The sequence below is a fragment of the Hemitrygon akajei genome, chromosome 26 (genome assembly GCF_048418815.1).
Source record: "Hemitrygon akajei chromosome 26, sHemAka1.3, whole genome shotgun sequence".
Lineage (NCBI taxonomy): Eukaryota > Metazoa > Chordata > Chondrichthyes > Myliobatiformes > Dasyatidae > Hemitrygon > Hemitrygon akajei.
Genome location: NC_133149.1, coordinates 14445079 through 14464240, shown reverse-complemented (window position 1 = coordinate 14464240; position 19162 = coordinate 14445079). Strand labels below are relative to the sequence as shown.

General features: G+C 42.1%; 1 protein-coding gene across 5 annotated transcripts in view; it reads left to right on the top strand.

Moving 5' to 3' along the window:
* The window catches only part of aplp2 (amyloid beta (A4) precursor-like protein 2), a 139699-nt gene that overhangs the window by 49921 nt on the left and 70616 nt on the right, over positions 1-19162 (top strand). For all 5 annotated transcript variants that reach the window (XM_073029601.1, XM_073029604.1, XM_073029602.1 and 2 more), the window contains exons 4-5: positions 8767-8879; positions 18114-18292. In XM_073029601.1, the coding sequence (XP_072885702.1) occupies positions 8767-8879; positions 18114-18292 (292 nt within the window). The remainder of the gene's footprint in view (positions 1-8766; positions 8880-18113; positions 18293-19162) is intronic.

Below are 19162 nucleotides of genomic sequence, written 5' to 3'. Positions count from 1 at the left end.
GAGGCAAGACCAGACATTACGTGTGAGATAAAACAAACCTTATTTAGACTTAAAATGATGTGACTCTGGATGCGTTTTCTGTGGATTTCAGCACATGTTGGTATTTGTGGGAATGAGCAAGTTAGCAAAGGCGGCAACTAGACGAGTAGAAGTGGGCATTCAAATAAATTACAGTAAAGGAGAAACGAAAAACATTATTAAAATAAAATCAAAAAGCATGTGGAGAGTACAGTAGGGTGAAGGGAGAACAGGAAGACATCTTTGATATTTAGAAAGAAGTGGGATGGTCGAGGAATGCAGGAGGGAGGAGGTGATAATATTTGAGATTGAGGTTTGGACACACAGGGTTAAATAGTACATTGTTTTTAATGAAGAAATACAATAATGGGAGGTGTTGGTGTAATCAACAAGAAACAGTCGAGCGTATACTAGTGAGGAGTCCCAAGATATAATCAAGAGAGGGGATGGTTGATTTTAAAATTATCACAGAATAAAATGCAATTTAACATTAACAATATTTTGCAGAAAAGATCACAGGATTATTGCTTTAAGTAAATAGTGCAGTTCTTTAAGAATACAGGTCTTTTTCATACAAATATAAATATATAGGATTTAGATATCATGACCCACGCTCCAGTTCAGAAGGTGGTGTTAGTGTGCCTTAAAGCTGTTTTGCCAACCACCATAAAACTTTAAGAGTTGTAGTAGAAGTTGTGGGACAGGGGTTGTGTTCACTGGGCTGGAGTTAAGTAAAAGAAGGAATGGAGGTTTTGAATGTGCCCCTGTTTCTGATATCAATCCAATTAGGCTAAGGATTTGAAAAAAAAATATTGGGAGATATTGTGGATGCAAAAGTTTTAAGAGACAAGGCACTCTTAGTATTTTGTAAAGCTAGTAAGAGATGCGGGAAAGCTTTGTAATTCAAAGGTGTATGAGGAGGGAAAGTAACACAAAGAAATTATATTGAATGACAGTGGCTTTGGGGGGTAATCTCTGAAGATTTACCAAATAATTTTGATGTTATAAATGTCGATGAAACCTGATTGAAATCTGTCCAAATTTTAAGATACAAGGTTATGTTGATATTAAAAAATGGGCAATGAAGGAGGAGTGGCTATCTTTGTCTAAGTGGGATAGTACACAGGTTAGGAGATTGGGGTTCTTTGAGTCAATTGTCGTTGAAATTTGGGGAAAGAATCGTGAAGTACAGATAATAAATATTTATAACCCTTGCCTGTTTGTGTGGGTGGAAATAGGAAAAATAAGGTTATATGGTGTGGGTGTTCTAATGCTCATAGTACAATGCGGGATTGTTGGAACACAAATGTGAATGGGACAGTGGTGGAAGAATTTCTGGATAAGTGTTTGGTGTGCTTGAATGATGATAGGAATACAAAGATAAATCTACTGTTTCTGCTTTCAATCTTACACTGATATCTGAGGATATAGCAAAGGTGTGGAACTGGGAAGTGTATAATATACACCAATTGGGAGTGATCATTTCCCGATTATCTGTACAATGGGAATAAATGTGTATGGAGAAAAGGATCTCGTATCCCCAGATGGAATTTTAAAAAGTAAATTAGGATGAATGTGAAAGTAGATTTCCTGGTTTTGGAGGATATCAAGCTGAGTAATAATACCTTGTGCTCTGTATTCAACTCAATAGCTGAGGAATCAATTTTCAGATTGTTAGGAGATAATAAAAGGAGAGCTGTTCCCTGGTGGACAGAAGAATATAAAAGAGCTGTGAAGGAGTGGAATAAAGGTTTTGGGAAAGTTAGGCAGTGTTACTCCTACTCATCTTTCATACAATATAAAAGAACTGAAGCTATAGTAAGAAAAGTAGTGTGAAGGACAAAGAAAAGGGGAAGTTTGGGGTATGACACAGAAAATGGGGAAGTTATGGTTCAATGTGTGTCATTACTGCGATGGACTCAGTTCTGGAGTGCATGAGGTCCCTGAGCAGACTTATCGAGGTCTGGACCCCACAAGAGCATGTTGTTCACTGATATGCCTTTGAGCTGCACACTTGAGTCAAAGACAATTGGTATTTGTGTGGGTCTTGGGGGTGGTAAACGCTGAAGTTGGGCAAATACCAGTTTTCTTTGTTGGGATCCGGTGGAGTAGTTAGGTCAGCATGATTGTTCCTGTGGAGTCTCTCCATGAACTCCACATAATGACCTTTCATTTCTGGTTTCCTTCTGAATGTGCAACTGAAGGACATGAGTTGACAAAGGGCCTGCTCTCTGTTATTTAATAGTTGCCATGGAGAGTGGTAAGGAAGAGGAGCTACCCAACTGATTGATTTGTCTTTGCTAAACTCTTTGTTCATGATTTGAAGGAAGACCTCATCTGCAAATGAAGGTGCCAGCTTATAATCATCTTCTGAGTGACAGAAAACCATAGCTTGCCTAAATCTGGTGGAGCAGAGATATTTCAGGGCGTTTGGTCTGCTTGCCTACATTCTTCTCTTTCATATAGATTCTACTCTCACAGGGTCTGAGATGAGTTGGGCATCTGTTTTCCAGGACACTAGTCTTAAACGTACAGTGGGCTGATGAGCACCATTAAGGCAGACTTCACCCACTGTGACCAACACCCCTCCCCCACCCCAGGTCCGCTCGTTAGGCATAAGGTGCAATGTGCCGTTCACATATCATATGTGCGCAGATGGTGTCTCTGCAAAGCAACAGGCGAATCTCAGCAGAGGAGTCAAGTGGGGGAATCTAACCAGCTGTGTCCTTAAGATGTGAATGACCGTGTGCATCTTCAGGAATTTGGATTTCATCCCAGTTGGGAATATGGTCACACTCTCTGAGGGTTGGTTAAGGTAAGCAGACCTACTCTCTCATTGACTCCATGACAAATCCACTGGGTTTTCTTCCAGCAACTGCTAATGTTCCAGGACATGCCTTTAGAGTGTATGGGAAACAAAACTTTGAATACTGAATATGTTGAACTATGGTGATTTTTGCCAATGACACATTGCTGTAATCATCTAATATCACATACGCCTTTAATTTTTACTCAGGTTGTCCTATCGGATAGATGTTCACTCAACATTTTAGAGCAGGATTTACCTTGGAAGCCTTCCCTGCATACCTTTGTACATGAGGAAGTAGCTACATTTGATGGATGCTCAGCTAGCTCCCGCTGTGTTCTGCATAGCTGTCTGGATGAAGTGCTGATGTGTGCTGGTCACTGTTGCACTCAGTGCAATGTATGTTAGCTTCACGGTCTTTTGCTTGGTGCTCTGCTGAAGAACATTTGAAAATATTGAGTGCTTCTTTGGAAAGCGTCACTGGTTTACAAACGTTTTTTCTCTGAAACCTCTGCACTTCTTGAAGGGGTGAGGTTTCTTATGGACAGGAGTTCATGATAAGAGTTTTCTACTCCAGTTTTAAACAACAACACACACAAAATGCTGATGGAACACAGCAGGCCAGGCAGCATCTATAGGGAGAAGCGCTGTCGACGTCTCGGCCCGAAACGTCAAGTTTGAAGACGAGTTATCTTTTTACTCTACTCCCCTCACAGTATGTATATACAAATCTATGCAGTGAGTTCAATGCTTTCTCAAAAGTCACTCAAGACGGAAGGTTCCTTCAGGATTTTTAATGAAATCTTAGTTGTGAAACTGCAGTAAGTTAAGTAAAATACACATTAAAGTCAGTACAGGATTACCACACACCTGAATACACTAACACTGTTGATTATTCTTGCAATCAGTGCTCCATAACTATGCCATGTAAACAGGAGTAAACTCATGGCGCAATGTATCTTAACAAGAGATAAACAATACTTCCTTCAAAATCTATCTACTTAAATGTACATGAATATTAACAAAACTTAATACTCACATACTGCTTTTTCAAGGACAAATAAACAGTGGTTGGAAATAGACATCTTTCCATCGTGCTTCAAAATGAAATCCAAGTTAACCCACGCAGGAAATTATATAAGAAGCAGCTTACATACAGGAAGTGATATTCATACAAAACAAAACTGCACCCCTAGAGGCCAGAAACCCCTTCCAGAAAGATCTTTCCAAACATAAGTACTTTTGCTAGTGCAAAAGGAAAAGAAATACCAGAATGTTGAATATGGTAGCATGATTGGGGTGCAGTACAATGCAGAACAAATAAAGCAATAGGGCCTTGACGTAGGTTGAGAGATCAAAAGTTCATTTTTATTCTACATGAACTCTCTTTAAGAGTTTAATCACAGGAGGATAAGATTAGGGTTATAGCATTCTGAATGCTATTTGCTTACTTTTATTGTTAGCATGATTTGTTTTTTTTCTCTCTGCTCATGGGGTATTTGTTGGTCTTTTTTTAAATTGGGTTCTTTTGGGTTTCTTGTTTTGTGGCTGCCTGTAAGAAGCCAATCTCAAGGCTGGGTAATGTATACATTGATAATAAATGTACTTTGAACTTTGAGATTAGGCTGAGGAGGTTACATTGTTTTATCTTTCTACTTGTGTTTTTACACTCAGTTCACAAGTCATGTGTTTCATTTCCTGATTCTCCTTTCTCCTTACTTTATTCCCTGAGATGGATGACTGAGCTGATGGATGGGAATGATGGAATACATGCTGAGAAATATTGGGGTGGAAGATGTAATAATGTTTCTTCCCCCCTTTTTTTTGCTACAATGTGTGTACTGCTGACATTTCATGTGTCACAGGGCAGCTGGTTGCTCTGACAAACTGATACCCATCACTTGCTGGTGCTGCTTTGCAATCTGTTAGATTTCATTTTGAGCTGCTCCTAATACATTTGAAGCCTTCCCTTTCATATCTTTTTTATGGTGAATGGAACGATCAGTTCAGTTCAGTGATGTGTTTCTTCACAGTGATATTGTTCTTGGGCTAGTTCTCTGTTCTTGTTTCCCATATGTATGTGTGTTGGGTTGTAAGTGGTGCTTTGAATTACATTCCCACAAATAACTTCTTGTTTATGATATGAGGATTAAAAATGTTTGACAAGGGAATAATCTCTAAATTCTGCCATGGAGCTTGTTTGTTTACCTGAAAGAATAGGTCAGGATCTCAGGTTCCCTACAGTACTGCACAGTTTTATGAGTCTAGTCTTCAAATCAGAGAGAGATGTAGAACAGAAACAGGTCTCTCCTCCCCCCCCCCCCCCCCCCCAATTCTACCACAACAGAAGCAATTTACATTGGGCATTACAGAGGACGCCAACTTCCATGTCTTTGGGGTGTGTGAGGAAAGCAAGAACGCCTGGAAGAAACCAAGGGAGCACATACAAACCTCACCCAAGCAGGTCAATATTAAACCTGGTTCTTTGGTGCTATGAGGCAGCAGCTCTACCAGCTGTGCCACTATGCTGCCCTGATCCAGTGCAAATCTCTGGCTTGGGTCTCTGGGTTGCTCAGAATTGAATGACAGTATAATTGAGCAAGAAAATTGCACATGAAAGAGCAACATTTATCACCTGGATTAAGACTAGTGGTCATGGATTAATCTCATCAGTTGGGTCATCTACCCAGCAGACACTTAGTAGGCAAGTGAAATGGAGGAAGAAATATAACATATAATTGGCATTGTTTCATTATTGTCTCATGTGAAAACCTTGAACTACATACTGTTCATACAGATTAAATCATTACACAGTGTCTTGAGGTAGGTAGAACAAGGTAAAACAATAGACTGCAGAAAGAAGTGTAACAGCTACCAAGTGCAATGCAGGTAAACAATAAGGTGCACGATCAAAGTGAGGTAGATTGTGAAGTCAAAAATCCATCTTACTGTATGAGGGTATCATTATAACAGTGGGGTAGAAGCTGTCTTTGAGCCAGGTGATGTGCTTTCAGACGTTTGTATCTCTTCTGCCCAGTGGAAGAGGAGAGAAGAGAGAATGTCTAAGATAGGTGGGATCTTTGATTATGTTAGCTGCTTTACTGAGGCAGCAAGAAGCACAGACAAGTGCACAGAGTCGAGGCTGGTTTCCGTGATGTGCTGAGCCATGTCCACAACTCTGCAGTTTCTTCCAGTCACGTGCAGAGTAGTTGCAATACCAAGGCATTATGCATCCAGATTTAAGTATGGAGGGGATCGTGAGTGGTGCAAGTTCTCCTGAAGTCTCCTATCTCCTTTGTCTTGTTGACATTAAGAAAAAGGTTACGTACCTGCTACCAGACCTCAAGCTTTTCGACCTCTTCTCTGTAGGCCTTCTCATCGTTGAGGGTGATAAACCCCACCATTTTCATATAATTGATGAACCTGATGGTGTAGTTGCTCAGGTGTTTGGCCATGCAGTCATGTGTGAACAGAGTGCACAGCAGTGGGCTCATCACACAGCCCCGGGGGGGGGGGCACCCGTGTTAGGGTGATGGGGGGGGGGAGGAGTGGTTGTGCATTCTGACTATCTGAGGTCTGTTCATTAGGAAGTTTGTTAGGTATGCTTTCTTTGGTGCATCAGTAAAAATTTGGGCCTACATTGATCAAACCTAGGCCTAACCATTGTGTCATAGTTTCTGTATCTCCCATAGCCATCTGGCGCCTAATGCCATTTTTCATTGTCTTGTGCCCAGTGGCACTTACATCCACAGTGATGAAGTGTTTTGAGAGGTTGGTGTTGAAACATATCAGCTTCTGTTTGAGTGGCAACTTGGATCCGCTTCAATTTGCCTACCAGAACAATAGGTCCACAGAAGTTGCCATCTTATTGGCTCTTCACGTTACCCTGGAACATCTGGACAGCAAAGGTGCAGCCATCTGGATGCTCTTTATCGATTACAGCTTGGCATTTAACACTGTCATCCCCTCAAAACTAATCAGTAAACTCCAAGACCTGGGTCTCAATGGCCCCCTGTGTAATTGGATCCTGGATTTCCTCACTTGCAGACCCCGGTCATTTTCGATTGGCAAAAACAACTTCACAGTCTCCATCCACACAGGTGCACCACAGGGCTGTGTGCTTAGCCCCTGCTCTACTCGATTTACACCTATGACTGTAGTTAAGTACAGCTTCAATACCGTATTCAAGTTTGCTGATGACGGCACTGTTGTGGGCTGTATCAGAGGTGGTGATGAATCAGCATATAGGTGGAAGATAGAAAATTTGGCTGAGTGGTTCATAATAACAACCTCTCATTCAATGTCAGCAAGACCAAGGAACTGATTGCAGACTTCAAGAGTGGGAAACCAAAGATCCATGAGCCAGTACTCATCAAAGGATCAGAGGTGGAGAGGGTCAGTAACTTTAAATTTGAGTGTCACTATCTCAGAGAACCCATTATATAAATGTAATTACAAAGAAAGCATGACAGCGCCTCTACTTCCTTGGAAGGCTACAGTGATTCGGCATGACATCAAAACCCTTGGCAAATGTCTATAGATGTGTGGTGGAAAGTGTACTGGCGGGCTGCGTTATGGCCTGGTATGGGAACACCAATGTCTTTTGAGTGGAAAATTCTACTGAAGGTAGTGGATTCTGCCCTACATCATGGGTAAAACCCTCCCAACCATTGAGCACATCTCCATGAAATGTAGCCATAGAAAAGCAGCATCCATCACGAAGGATCCTCACCACAAAGACCATGCTCTTTTCTCACTGCTGCCATCAGGTCGAAGGTATAAGTGCCTCAGGACTTGTACCACCAGATTCAAGAACAGTTGCTAGCCCTCAACTATCGGGCTCTTAAACAAAAGAGGATACCTACACTCATTCTATTTCTGGTATTCCCACAGCCAATGAACTCACTTTAAGGTTTCTATTATCTTGTTATTTCATGCCTTCGTTATTTATTTCTATTGATTTATATTTGCATTTGCACAGTTTGTTGTCTTCTATGCTCTTGCTCTTTCATTGATCCTGTTTATAGTTACTATTCTATAGCTTTGTTGTATGCCTGCAAGAAAAAGAATCTCAGGGTTGTGGTGACATATATGTACTCAGATAATAAATTTTATTTTGAACTTTGCTTAGATGTAAGAACTTGGTCTAAGATTGTTCAAAATCATATATAAACTTTGGTCATTATTTTAACTCTTCCTAAGTTACTTAACTGCCAGATGAACAGGAAAGACCCCTTTGGTATAGACGTCACTATATTGGGTGAGGAGTGGTGTAGTTTCATTGTTAGAAGGAATGGAGGGGATGGGGGCGGGGGGGGGGGGGGAAGCATGGAGGAGAAATTTGACAGAGTGCTAGAGATCTGGTCTTGTGACCTGAATGGGTGTGGAGGCATATGTTCTGAGCACGTTTGAAAAGTAGCTTGATGAGACCAATAGCAGGGAAGTAAGAGTAATCTAAATGCCTTAATTTTTGGTTAATGTGGACAAGATAAGCAGGATGGTCCTGTGACAAGCCATGCATTTTATGCTGTGTCTGCTCGCCATTTGGCGAGTTATGGGTTTTAACACACAAAAGCCAGTTGATTTTAAAGAGCATCAAAATCCTTGTTTATATGTTTTAATAAAATCTCTAAATTTTATCTAAATTTGTAATCTGGATTTAGAGAAACTTCTTTTCAGAAGCCAAATTGTTGAGGTTGGAATTTCATTGAATCTTACACCACAGAGGTAGGCTGTGTGAATTTAACATGCCCGTGTCACTCATCAAAGAGATTTTCAATTAGCACCCCAAAGGTGTTGAAATTACGGATGCATGTAACCATGGAGTTTCAAAATCCTTGACAAATCTACTCAATGTGTGATATTCTTGGGTGTTTGAAAAATAGTCTCTATCGTTCCTTCTGGAAACTTTTAATACAGATTCAATTATTTTGTTTCTTCAGTAGGTGAGTTTGTGAGCGATGTGCTACTTGTTTCAGAAAAATGCCGGTTCTTCCGCAAAGAACAAATGGATGAGTGTCAGAGTCACCAGTCCTGGCAGACGGTTGCTAAAGCGGTAAGAACCAAATGCAGTAGTGTGATGGGAGGACTGCAGACAGACCTGGCAAACATTTGTCTGGCTCTTTGACATGTATATCTGTTAAATCATTTTGTTCCCTGTGCTGGCATTATTCAGTTACCATTTAAGTAGATCTTCACAATAAGCAATCTGGTTTCTCTTGCATTCTACCAGCAACTTCCTTAATGTTTCTGGTTAATTCTGTATTCTACTGTCATAGTTTCCATCAGTCAAAAGTCGGAGCTTTCCTTGGACTCTGGAAGGAATTAAAGAACGGCAATCATATTTAGCTTCTAACAATTGTCTATTTTGAAGTTTTGCAATAGATACATAAGTGGAAAATGCTGAAGGAACTCAGCTGGTCAAGCAGTGTTTGTGTGTGGGGGGCGGGGGGGGGGGGGGAGTTTCCCAAAGATATTTTTTCAGAACTGTGAAAAGGCCTCAGTTCTAAGGAAGTAGTTTCTGACCTAGAGCATTAACTGTTTTCTCTTTCCTCGGATACTGCTTGACTGGCTGAGTTCTCCAGCATTTTCTATTTTTATATAGCTTCCAGCATCTGCAGTTTAACAAAACTATTTTGAAACTGATTTTTTTTCTAATATTAATGGGCGTGGATAAAAAGGAATCACATTTATATTGTTAAATTCTTAACTTAGTGATGTCCTAAAGTGTTTTGCATGCAATCAACGCTTTTAAAGTTGTGGGAGACAGTTAATTTTTGTCATAACAAAATCTCACACAGAGCAACAACGTGTTAATGATCAGAAACTGATCATGTTCTGAGGAAAGAACTTCAACCTAAAACTCTTTACAAAGGTGTTGCCTGAGCTTGTTAACATTTGCTGTTTTCATTTGTTGGGTTGTTCAATGATTTGAATCAAATTTAATTGAGTCACTGATAGTTAGTAATTTTGGACAGACTAGTGTAAAATGTAATTGAAAATCATATAAAAAACTTCAGATACTGGAAATAGAGTCAGAAAAATCTAGAAATATTCAACAGTTTGAGAGATAAACTCTGGAGAGAGAAACAATAAATGTTTCAGCAAATGTAATTTGGACCAGGACTGATCAGAAAACAAGACAGACAGACATACTTTATTGATCCCGAGGGAAATTGGGTTTCGTTACAGCCACACCAACCAAGAATAGTGTAGAAATATAGCAATATAAAACCATAAATAATTAAATAATAATAAGTTAATCATGCCAAGTGGAAATAAGTCCAGGACCAGACTATTGGCTCAGGGTGTCTGACACTCCAAGGGAGGAGTTGTAAAGTTTGATGGCCACAGGCAGGAATGACTTCCTATGACGCTCAGTGTTATATCTCGGTGGAATGAGTCTCTGGCTGAATGTACTCCTGTGCCTAACCAGTACATTATGGAGTGGATGGGAGTCATTGTCCAAGATGGCATGCAACTTGGACAGCATCCTCTTTTCAGACACCACCGTCAGAGAGTCCAGTTCCACCCCAACAACATCAATGGCCTTACAAATGAGTTCGTTGATTCTGTTGGTGTCTGCTACCCTCAGCCTGCTGCCCCAGCACACAACAGCAAACATGATAGCACTGGCCACCAGAGACTCGTAGAACATCCTGAGCATCGTCCGGCAGATGTTAAAGGACCTCATTCTCTTCAGGAAATAGAGAGGGCTCTGACCCTTCTTGTAGACAGCCTCAGTGTTCTTTGACCAGTCCAGTTTATTGTCAATTCGTATCCCCAGGTATTTGTAATCCTCCACCATGTCCATACTGACCCCTTGGATGGAAACAGGGGTCCCCGGTGCCTTAGCCCTCCTCAGGTCCACCACCAGCTCCTTAGTCTTTTTCACATTAAGCTGCAGATGATTCTGCTCGCACCATGTGACAAAGTTTCCCATTGTTGCCCTGTACTCAGCCTCATTTCCCTTGCTGATGCATCCAACTATGGCAGAGTCATCAGAAAACTTCTGAAGATAGCAAGACTCTGTGCAGTAGTTGAAGTCCGAGGTGTAGATGGTGAAGAGAAAGGGAGACAGGACAGTCCCCTGTGGAGCCCCAGTGCTGCTGACCACTCTGTCTGACACAGTGTTGCAAGCGCACGTACTGTGGTCTGCCAGTCAGGTAATCAATAATCCATGACACCAGGGAAGCATCCACCTGCATCACTGTCAGCTTCCCACCCAGCAGAACAGGGCGGATGGTGTTGAACGCACTGGAGAAGTCAAAAAACATGACCCTCACAGTGCTCGCTGGCTTGTCCAGGTGGGCGTAGACACAGTTCAGCAGGTATACGATGGCATCCTCAACTCCTAGTCGGGGCTGATAGGCGAACTGGAGGGGGTCTAAGTTTGGCCTAACCATAGGCCGGAGCTGCTCTAGAACAAGTCTCTCCAGGGTCTTCATGATGTGGGAGGTCAATGCCATTGGTCTGTAGTCATTGGAGCCACTGGGGCGCGGCGCCTTCGGTACAGGGACGAGGCAGGACGTCTTCGACAGCACAGGAACCCTCTGGAGACTCAAGCTCAGGTTGAAGACATGGTGAAGTACTCCACGTAGCTGGGGGGCACAGGCTTTGAGCACCCTGGGGCTGACACCATCCGGGCCTGCAGCCTTGCTTGGGTGGAGATGTTTCAGCTGTCTTCTCACCTGTTCAGCTGTGAAGCCCACCGTGGTGGTTTCAGATGTGGGAGGGGTGTAGTTACGAGAGCAGGGTGGGGGGGCTGTGAGTAGAAACATAAAACAAACATTTTATGTTGCAGAAAAGGAAGTCCATGAGAACATGAGGAAAAAGAAATTGAGTGGCAGAGTTGCTGGTTGAGAAATGGCAGTGAAGGGTTTTGTAATTGCAGGTTATCCACTTGAGGTGACATAAATAAAAGGAAATGATTGAGGACATAGACGCTTGTAGATGCTGGATCTGCAGGATAAGAACATGACAATTGCTAGAAATCTGTAATAAAAGAGAATGCTAGAAATAGCAGGTCATCAGTGTCAGTGGAAATGGAAAAACTGAGATAACGTTACAGATTGATTAATTGTGTGTGATTCTTGATGTGTACCGAGAAAAACCCAGCAACTGATACCTACAACAAAACGTGGTGACTTCAAATTATTGAAGTAGTGTTCACAGACAGATAACAACTAACAGACTGCTTTGAAATGAATAAAAATTAGAATTTACCTTTTGCAGAAAGGATGTTTGTGATTTTTGTATCCATTAAGTAATAAAGTCACACTAATTTCATGATTTGAAACTAATGACAATGCAGTTAAGATGATGTTCGGCTCCGGTTGCAATTTGATACAATTTTTATCAATGACATGGATTAGGACACCAAAAGTGTTTCAATCTTTATTGATAACACAAAGATCCATGGGAAAGAAGAAGCAAAGAGGATATGAAGGGATATGGATAAATCATTGGGATAGCAAAATATCAGGCCAAATGGGTTTTCATAAACACAAGAAAATCTGCAAATGCTGGAAATCCAAAGCAATACACACCCAAAATAGCAAATGCTTCTTAAACACAGTAATTCTATCTGACTCCACCACCACTTCTGGCAGTTATCAGATATCAAGCACTCTCCGTGTAAACAAAAAAATAACTCCTTAGATTCCCTTTAAAATTCCTTCCTCCCATCTTAAACCTATCATTTTGCTTTTGATACTCCTGCCAATGGAAGAAGATGGTGTTTCTCTTATTTTTATTTTCTTCCAGGTCATCCTTTTGCCTCTTTTTCTCCAAGATAAGCAAGCCTGGCCTATCCAGTCTCTCCCCATAGCTAAGGTCCTCCAATCCAGGTAACATCCTGGTGAATCTCCTCTGCTCTTTCCAGTACAACCAAACCACATTTTTTTTGCTATAGTGTGGCAATCAGAACTACAAGAACTACAAGATGGGACGTAGGTTACAGGGAGTGGGGCTGAGGAGAGGGGAAATAAGGATCAGCCACGATTAAATGGTGGAGCAGACTCAGTGGGCCAAATGGCCTAATTCTACTCCCGTGTCTTATGGTGTTGCAATATTCCAACTTTTATATTCTATGCCCTGACCCATGAAGGTAAGCATGTTAGATGCTATTTCAGGCAACAATGCATCTAGATTCTAGTTTCCCCCCCCCTCCCCCTTTTATCAGTTTAATTCCTGAGTACCTTACCGTTTACTGTCTGTTGTACCAGATTCCAACATCTAGAGTCATTTTCCATAATCACCTTGTAATTTATAGAATTGTGGTCAGTGTTTCACAAGTATCCCCTTACTGACTCTTCTGCCAAGGGTGGTGGTAGAGGCAGATACTAAAAGACGTACTTTCAACATCCTTCCCCCATACTTTTCTCCAGTCACCTTAAAATTATGCTCTGTCCTGGCAAAAAGTCTTTGGCTATCCACTCAGTATTTGCCTCTTATCATCTTGTACATCTGTCAAGTTAAGTATTAGATATTGCTGTGATGTTCTCTCTGTTCAGTAGTTCCTTCTCTCTTACCTCCACATCTGTCACGCCAGAAGCACTTGTACTCTGAAATATTGGCCTGCAGCCCTGATAATTTTTCAGCTGTGTTTCTTTCATGTCATAATCCCACATTCCAATCTATGCCCTGCGTTCATCTGAATTGCTTGTTATAGCACAGGAACAGGCCCTTCATCTTACAATATCTGTGCCAATCATGATGCCAGTTTGAACTAATCCCATCAGCCTGCATAATAGACCATAAGACATAGGAGCATAATTAGGCCATTTGGGCCATTGAGTCTGAAGCATGGTCCATGTCCTCCATTCCCTGTAGCATCATATATCTAAATGCCTCTTGAACTTTGCTATTGTATCTGTCTCTACTGCTTTCCCTGGCAGTACATTTGTGAGGATGTTTCCAGGATTTAAGGGACTGAGTTATGGAGAAAGGTTGAGCCAGATTAGTTTAAACCATACCAAATAACAAATATACTGTACCTGTAACTGTAGTTCTAGCAAACCTCCCCACCACTCTAGCTCAAGTTAATCTCTCCGCCAGGATGTTGGTCCCCTCCAGTTAAGATGCAACCCATCCCATCTTATACAGGCCACTTCTGCCCTGGAAGTGATCCCACTGTTCCAATAAACTGATTCCCTCTGGCCTGCACTAACACTTCAGCCATCCATTCATTTTCCCAACCCTGCTATCTCTACTCTTGTTACACATGGCACAAGGAGTCATCTGGAAATCACAGTTCTGGAGCTCCTGTTTTTTAGCCTTCCACCTAATTCCCTATATTTACTCTGTAGCACCTCATCCTCTTTCCTATCTGTGTGTTAGTACTAATATTCACAATGATTCTTGGCTGCTCAACCTCCCACTTATGTTCTGCAACCGGAAGATTGAAAGAGGATTTGATAGGGGTAAACAAAAGTGAGGGATATAGATAAGGTAAATGCAAGCAGGCTTTTCCACTGAAGTTGAGTGGGACTACAACCAAGATCATGGGTTAAGGGTGAAAGGTGAAAAGTTTAAGGGAAACATGAGAAACTTCTTCACTCAGAGGGTTGTGCAAGTGTGGAACAAGCTGCCAGCACAAGTGGTACAAGCAAGAGCTCAATTTTAGTTTTTAAGTGAAGTTTGGATAGGCAAATGGATGGTAGGGATATGGAGGGCTATGGTCCTGAATCACCATTGGGTGAAAGTCCCCTCCTTCCCCATTTCCCATCCCCTTTTCCCTCTTTCACCTTATCTCCTTGCCCACCCATCGCCTCCCTCTGGTGCTCCTCCCCCCTTCTTCCCAGCTCTTTACTTCATCCCTCTCCCTCCAGGTTTTAGGTTTCTCTCCCCTCCCCCCACCTTTTCAATCTATTTCTCAGTTTTTTTTCTCCAGTCCTGCCAAAGGGTTTCAGCCCGAAACATTGACTGTACTTTTTTCCTTCGATGCTGCCTGGCCTACTAAGTTCCTCCAGCATTTTATGTGTGGAGTAGCCTTTTTCTTTTGGTTTCAGCATGGATTAGATGAGCCGAAGGGCCTGCTTTTGCGCTGTACTCTTCTATGATTCCATAATCACTCAAAATATGTGGCCCTGACACTATTTATCCTGGAATCTCATTCACAGCCACAGAATCTTCTATCTGTCCCCTTAATGTCCAGTTTCCCATCTCTATAGCTGTTTTGCACTCCACCCTCTCCTACTGTGCATCAGAGCCTGTCATTGTGCCAGATACTTGGCGGCAGCTGATGTAGCTTTCCTCTGAAAAGGCGTTCTCCCCACCAACAATATCGCAAACAACAAACGTCTTACTGCGGTGAATGGTCTTGGGGAATCCTGCAGTCTCTGTATACTTCTTTGCTTTTCCTGATGTTCTCCCAAATACCCATTGCCTCTACCTTTGACATGATCATCTCATTCAGCCTCCTGTCCATGATGATCTCAGCAGTGCAGAGTGAGTCCAGCTGCTACATGCGGTCAGTTAGAAGCTGCAGCTGGGCATACTTCCCCTAGACATATTTCCCCAAGAGTTGCTGGAAATTTCTTCATCATCCCATCCTAGAGGAGAATTAGTTGACTGCTGACTGCCATCTCTCAAGCCAAAGAATGCAGAGGAAAGTAAAAGTTCAAACCTTGTCCTGCCTTGCTGTTGCTATACATTATCACCGTCTTCCTTGACAAAGTCTCAGCACTTACACCTCTAAATGGTAACTCTGCTATAGAACATAGAACACCATTGTAGAGGGAGCATCTGTGAGAAAAGAGTAGCCAACGTTTCGGGCCGAGACCCTTCATCAGGAATGGGCATTCCATTCCTGATGAAGAGGACCCCATTCCTGATGAAGGGTCTTGGCCCGAAACGTTGGCTACTCTTTTCTCACAGATGCTGCCTGAACTGCTGAGTTCTTCCAGCGTCGTGTACGTATTCTTTGATCCATAGCATCTGCAGTTGTATTTTTGTGTTTACACTTCTGCCTACACACTGTCCATATCCTTCTATTCTCTGCATATTAATCTGCCTTGAGCTTCTTGAATGCCTCTGTCATATTTGCCCACACCACTACTCCTGGCAGTGCATTCCACACACCCATCACTCTCAAGGTGAAACAAAAGCTTGTCCTGCATATTTCCTTTGAACTCCACCCCCTGCCCCCACCTTAAATGAATTCCCTCAGATTAGACATTTCCACTCGGGGGTGGGGAGAGAAAGATACTAGCTTAACTATCTATGCTTTTCATATTATAAACAATCCACTCTCCCCTTAGCTTCTACTGGTCCAGAGAAAACAGCCCAACTTTGTCCAACCTCTCATTTAGCATATGCCCTTTAATCCAGGTAGCATACTGGTAAAGTTCTTCTGCACCCTCTCCAAAGCTTCCACATCCTTCCTATAATGGGGCAAACAGAATTGGAAATTCATTATTCCAAATGTGGCCTCACTAGAGTTGTATAAAGCTGCAACATAGCTTCTTGACTCTTGAACTCATTGCTGTAACTAATAAAGGCAGGCATGTCATGTGCCTTATTTAACATCTTATCAACTTGCAGCTACCTTGAGGCTGATCATTTTCACCTGCTGCTGTTTGGCTTAGTCAAGTCAAGTCACTTTTATTGTCATTTCGACCATAACTGCTGGTATGGTACATAGTAAAAATGAGACGTTTTTTCAGGACCATGGTGTTACATGACACAGTACAAAAACTAGACTGAACTACGTAAAAAAACAACACAGAGAAAGCTACACTAGTCTACAGGCCTACCCAGGACTGTATAAAGTGCACAAAAACAGCGCAGGCATTACAATAAATAATAAACAGGGCAATAGGGCAAGGTGTCAGTCCAGGCTCTGGGTATTGAGGAGTCTGATAGCTTGGGGGAAGAAACTGTTACATAGTCTGGTCGTGAGAGCCTGAATGCTTTGGAGCCTTTTCCCAAACGGCAGGAGGGAGAAGAGATTGTATGAGGGGTGCATGGGGTCCTTTATAATGATGTTTCCTTTGCGGATGCAGCGTGTTGTGTAAATGTCTGTGATGGCAGGAAGAGAGACCCCGATGATCTTCTCAACTGACCTCACTATCCGCTGCAGGGTCTTGCGATCCGAGATGGAGCAATTCCCGAATCAGGCAGTGATGCAGCTGCTCAGGATGCTCTCAATACAACCCCTGTAGAATGTGTTGAGGATGGGGGGTGGGGGGGTGGGAGATGGACTTTCCTCAGCCTTCGCAGAAAGTAGAGACACTGCTGGGCTTTCTTTGCTATGGAGCTGGTGTTAAGGGACCCTGTGAGATTCTCCGCCAGGTGAACACCAAGAAATTTGGTGCTCTTAACGATCTCTACTGAGGAGCCGTCGATGTTCAGCGGGGAGTGGTCACTCTGTGCCCTCCTGAAGTCAGCAACTATCTCTTTTGTTGACATTCAGAGACAGGTTGTTGGCTCTGCACCAGTCCGTTAGCCGCTGCACCTCCTCTCTGTAAGCTGACTCGTCGTTCTTGCTGATGAGACCCACCACGGTTGTGTCATCGCATATGGAAGGGCATCCAGGACATCACCAATTACAGGACAACATCACCTGACTGTGCAGGTGATGCGTCCCTCCTTGGAGTCAAATCCTGGTTCTAGCATCTATCAACAGTGATTGGAAAAGCTAAGAGTTTTAGAGTAGCACAGTGATGCAGTCAGTAAAATGGCTGCCTCATGGTGCCACAGACACAAGGTTATTCCTGACCTCTGATAATATCTTTATGGAGTTTGCACACTCTTTGTACATGGGTTTCCTCCAAGTGTTCCAGTTTCCTTCTATGTCTAAACAGATGCAACTTGGCAGTTCAATTAATCAGGTTACTGTTAGTATGTAGGTGAGTAATAGAATCTGAGGGGAGATGAAGAGAATGTTGGGTGAATGGAAAAATTAGGGTCAACATAAGATTAGTGCAAAATGTATGATTGATAGTTGGCAGTGGGCTAGGCCTGCTTCTCTTGTGTGATCCTATGCTTTGAACTGTGGAGATGCATGGTGCTCAGTTATTGAATTGGATTGGTTTAGGATTGTGTCTCTTTACTCTAGAGACAGAATTCCTTAGAGGTGTTATCTGTGTGTTAGGCATCAACAATATTTTAGGTAGTTGAGTGCTATTAATAATTGGTTGTCTTTTTAGTTCATGTTTTGATGCCTTACCTATATAAATTATGACTAACCAATTACATCTTAATGCATCATTGTTTAGTTCAAGAAATTGTAATTTGACTTTCCAAATGTTCTTGGATCTCAATTGTAGTCACCCTTGTGTTTCAGGCATGTGCTGCTGAGTCGATGATTCTGCACACCTATGGAATGTTGCTTCCATGTGGCATCAACAGGTTCCATGGCACTGAGTATGTTTGCTGTCCCCAAAATAAAATCGATGATGTGGATTCTGAAGACTCTGATTTTGAAGATGTGGATGACAAAGAGGAAGAGATTAGTGAATCAAGGTATTCTTTTACTGAATAAAAATCAGTTGAATTTTTCCAACACCAGTTTTGCAGTTCTCATGGGTGAATTAATTGATTCCTGTCATTAGTTCCAGTTCACGAGTGCTACTCGGGTGGGCTTAAATGAGTTTGATAAGGGTTGGGAACCAGAGCACCAGGTCAGAAAGTGGAAGGATTGAGAGGAAGGTAGATACCATGACTAGCAAGTCTGTAAGAAGGTTAGGCAGGAGCAAAGTAACAGACATGATGGAATAGACAAGTTGAAATGTATTTATTTGAATGGTAGGTGTGATTAACTTAGAGCATGGTTTAGTACATGGTATGATGATGTTGTGGCCTTTACAGACAATTGGTTGAGAAAGAAGCAGGTCGAATGCTTGATGTTCCAGGGTTTCAATGTTTTTCAAAAGAAAGTGGGCAGTTGCACTATTAATCAGAAATAATATTACAGCTGTGCTCTGAGGGGCTTAATGAGGGCTTATCCACCAAGTTCACATGTAAAAAAAATAAGAAAGGTACAAATACTTTGTTAGTAATGGCCACCTGAAAATTGAGATAAATTAGGAAAAGCCAACAGGGTTGCAGTCATGGATTACTTCAACTTCCGCAGTATAACCTGGGACTGCCTGAATGTAAGAGGTTGAGATAGGACAGATTTTGTTATTTGTGTCCAGGTGGGGTTTCTTAAATCATTATGTGGACAGATTGCTGATTGTTGAAGTAACTGGGCAGGATTCAATGAATCTCATTTTTTGTGGATAGGATGTACGTGGGAACTCTTCACATTCTCAGTTAGTTGCCAGTGTTGGAACTGTACCAGAAGAGCTTGGCAGGAGGGGGAGCAGAAATCTTTAGTCGCACAGCTGCAAT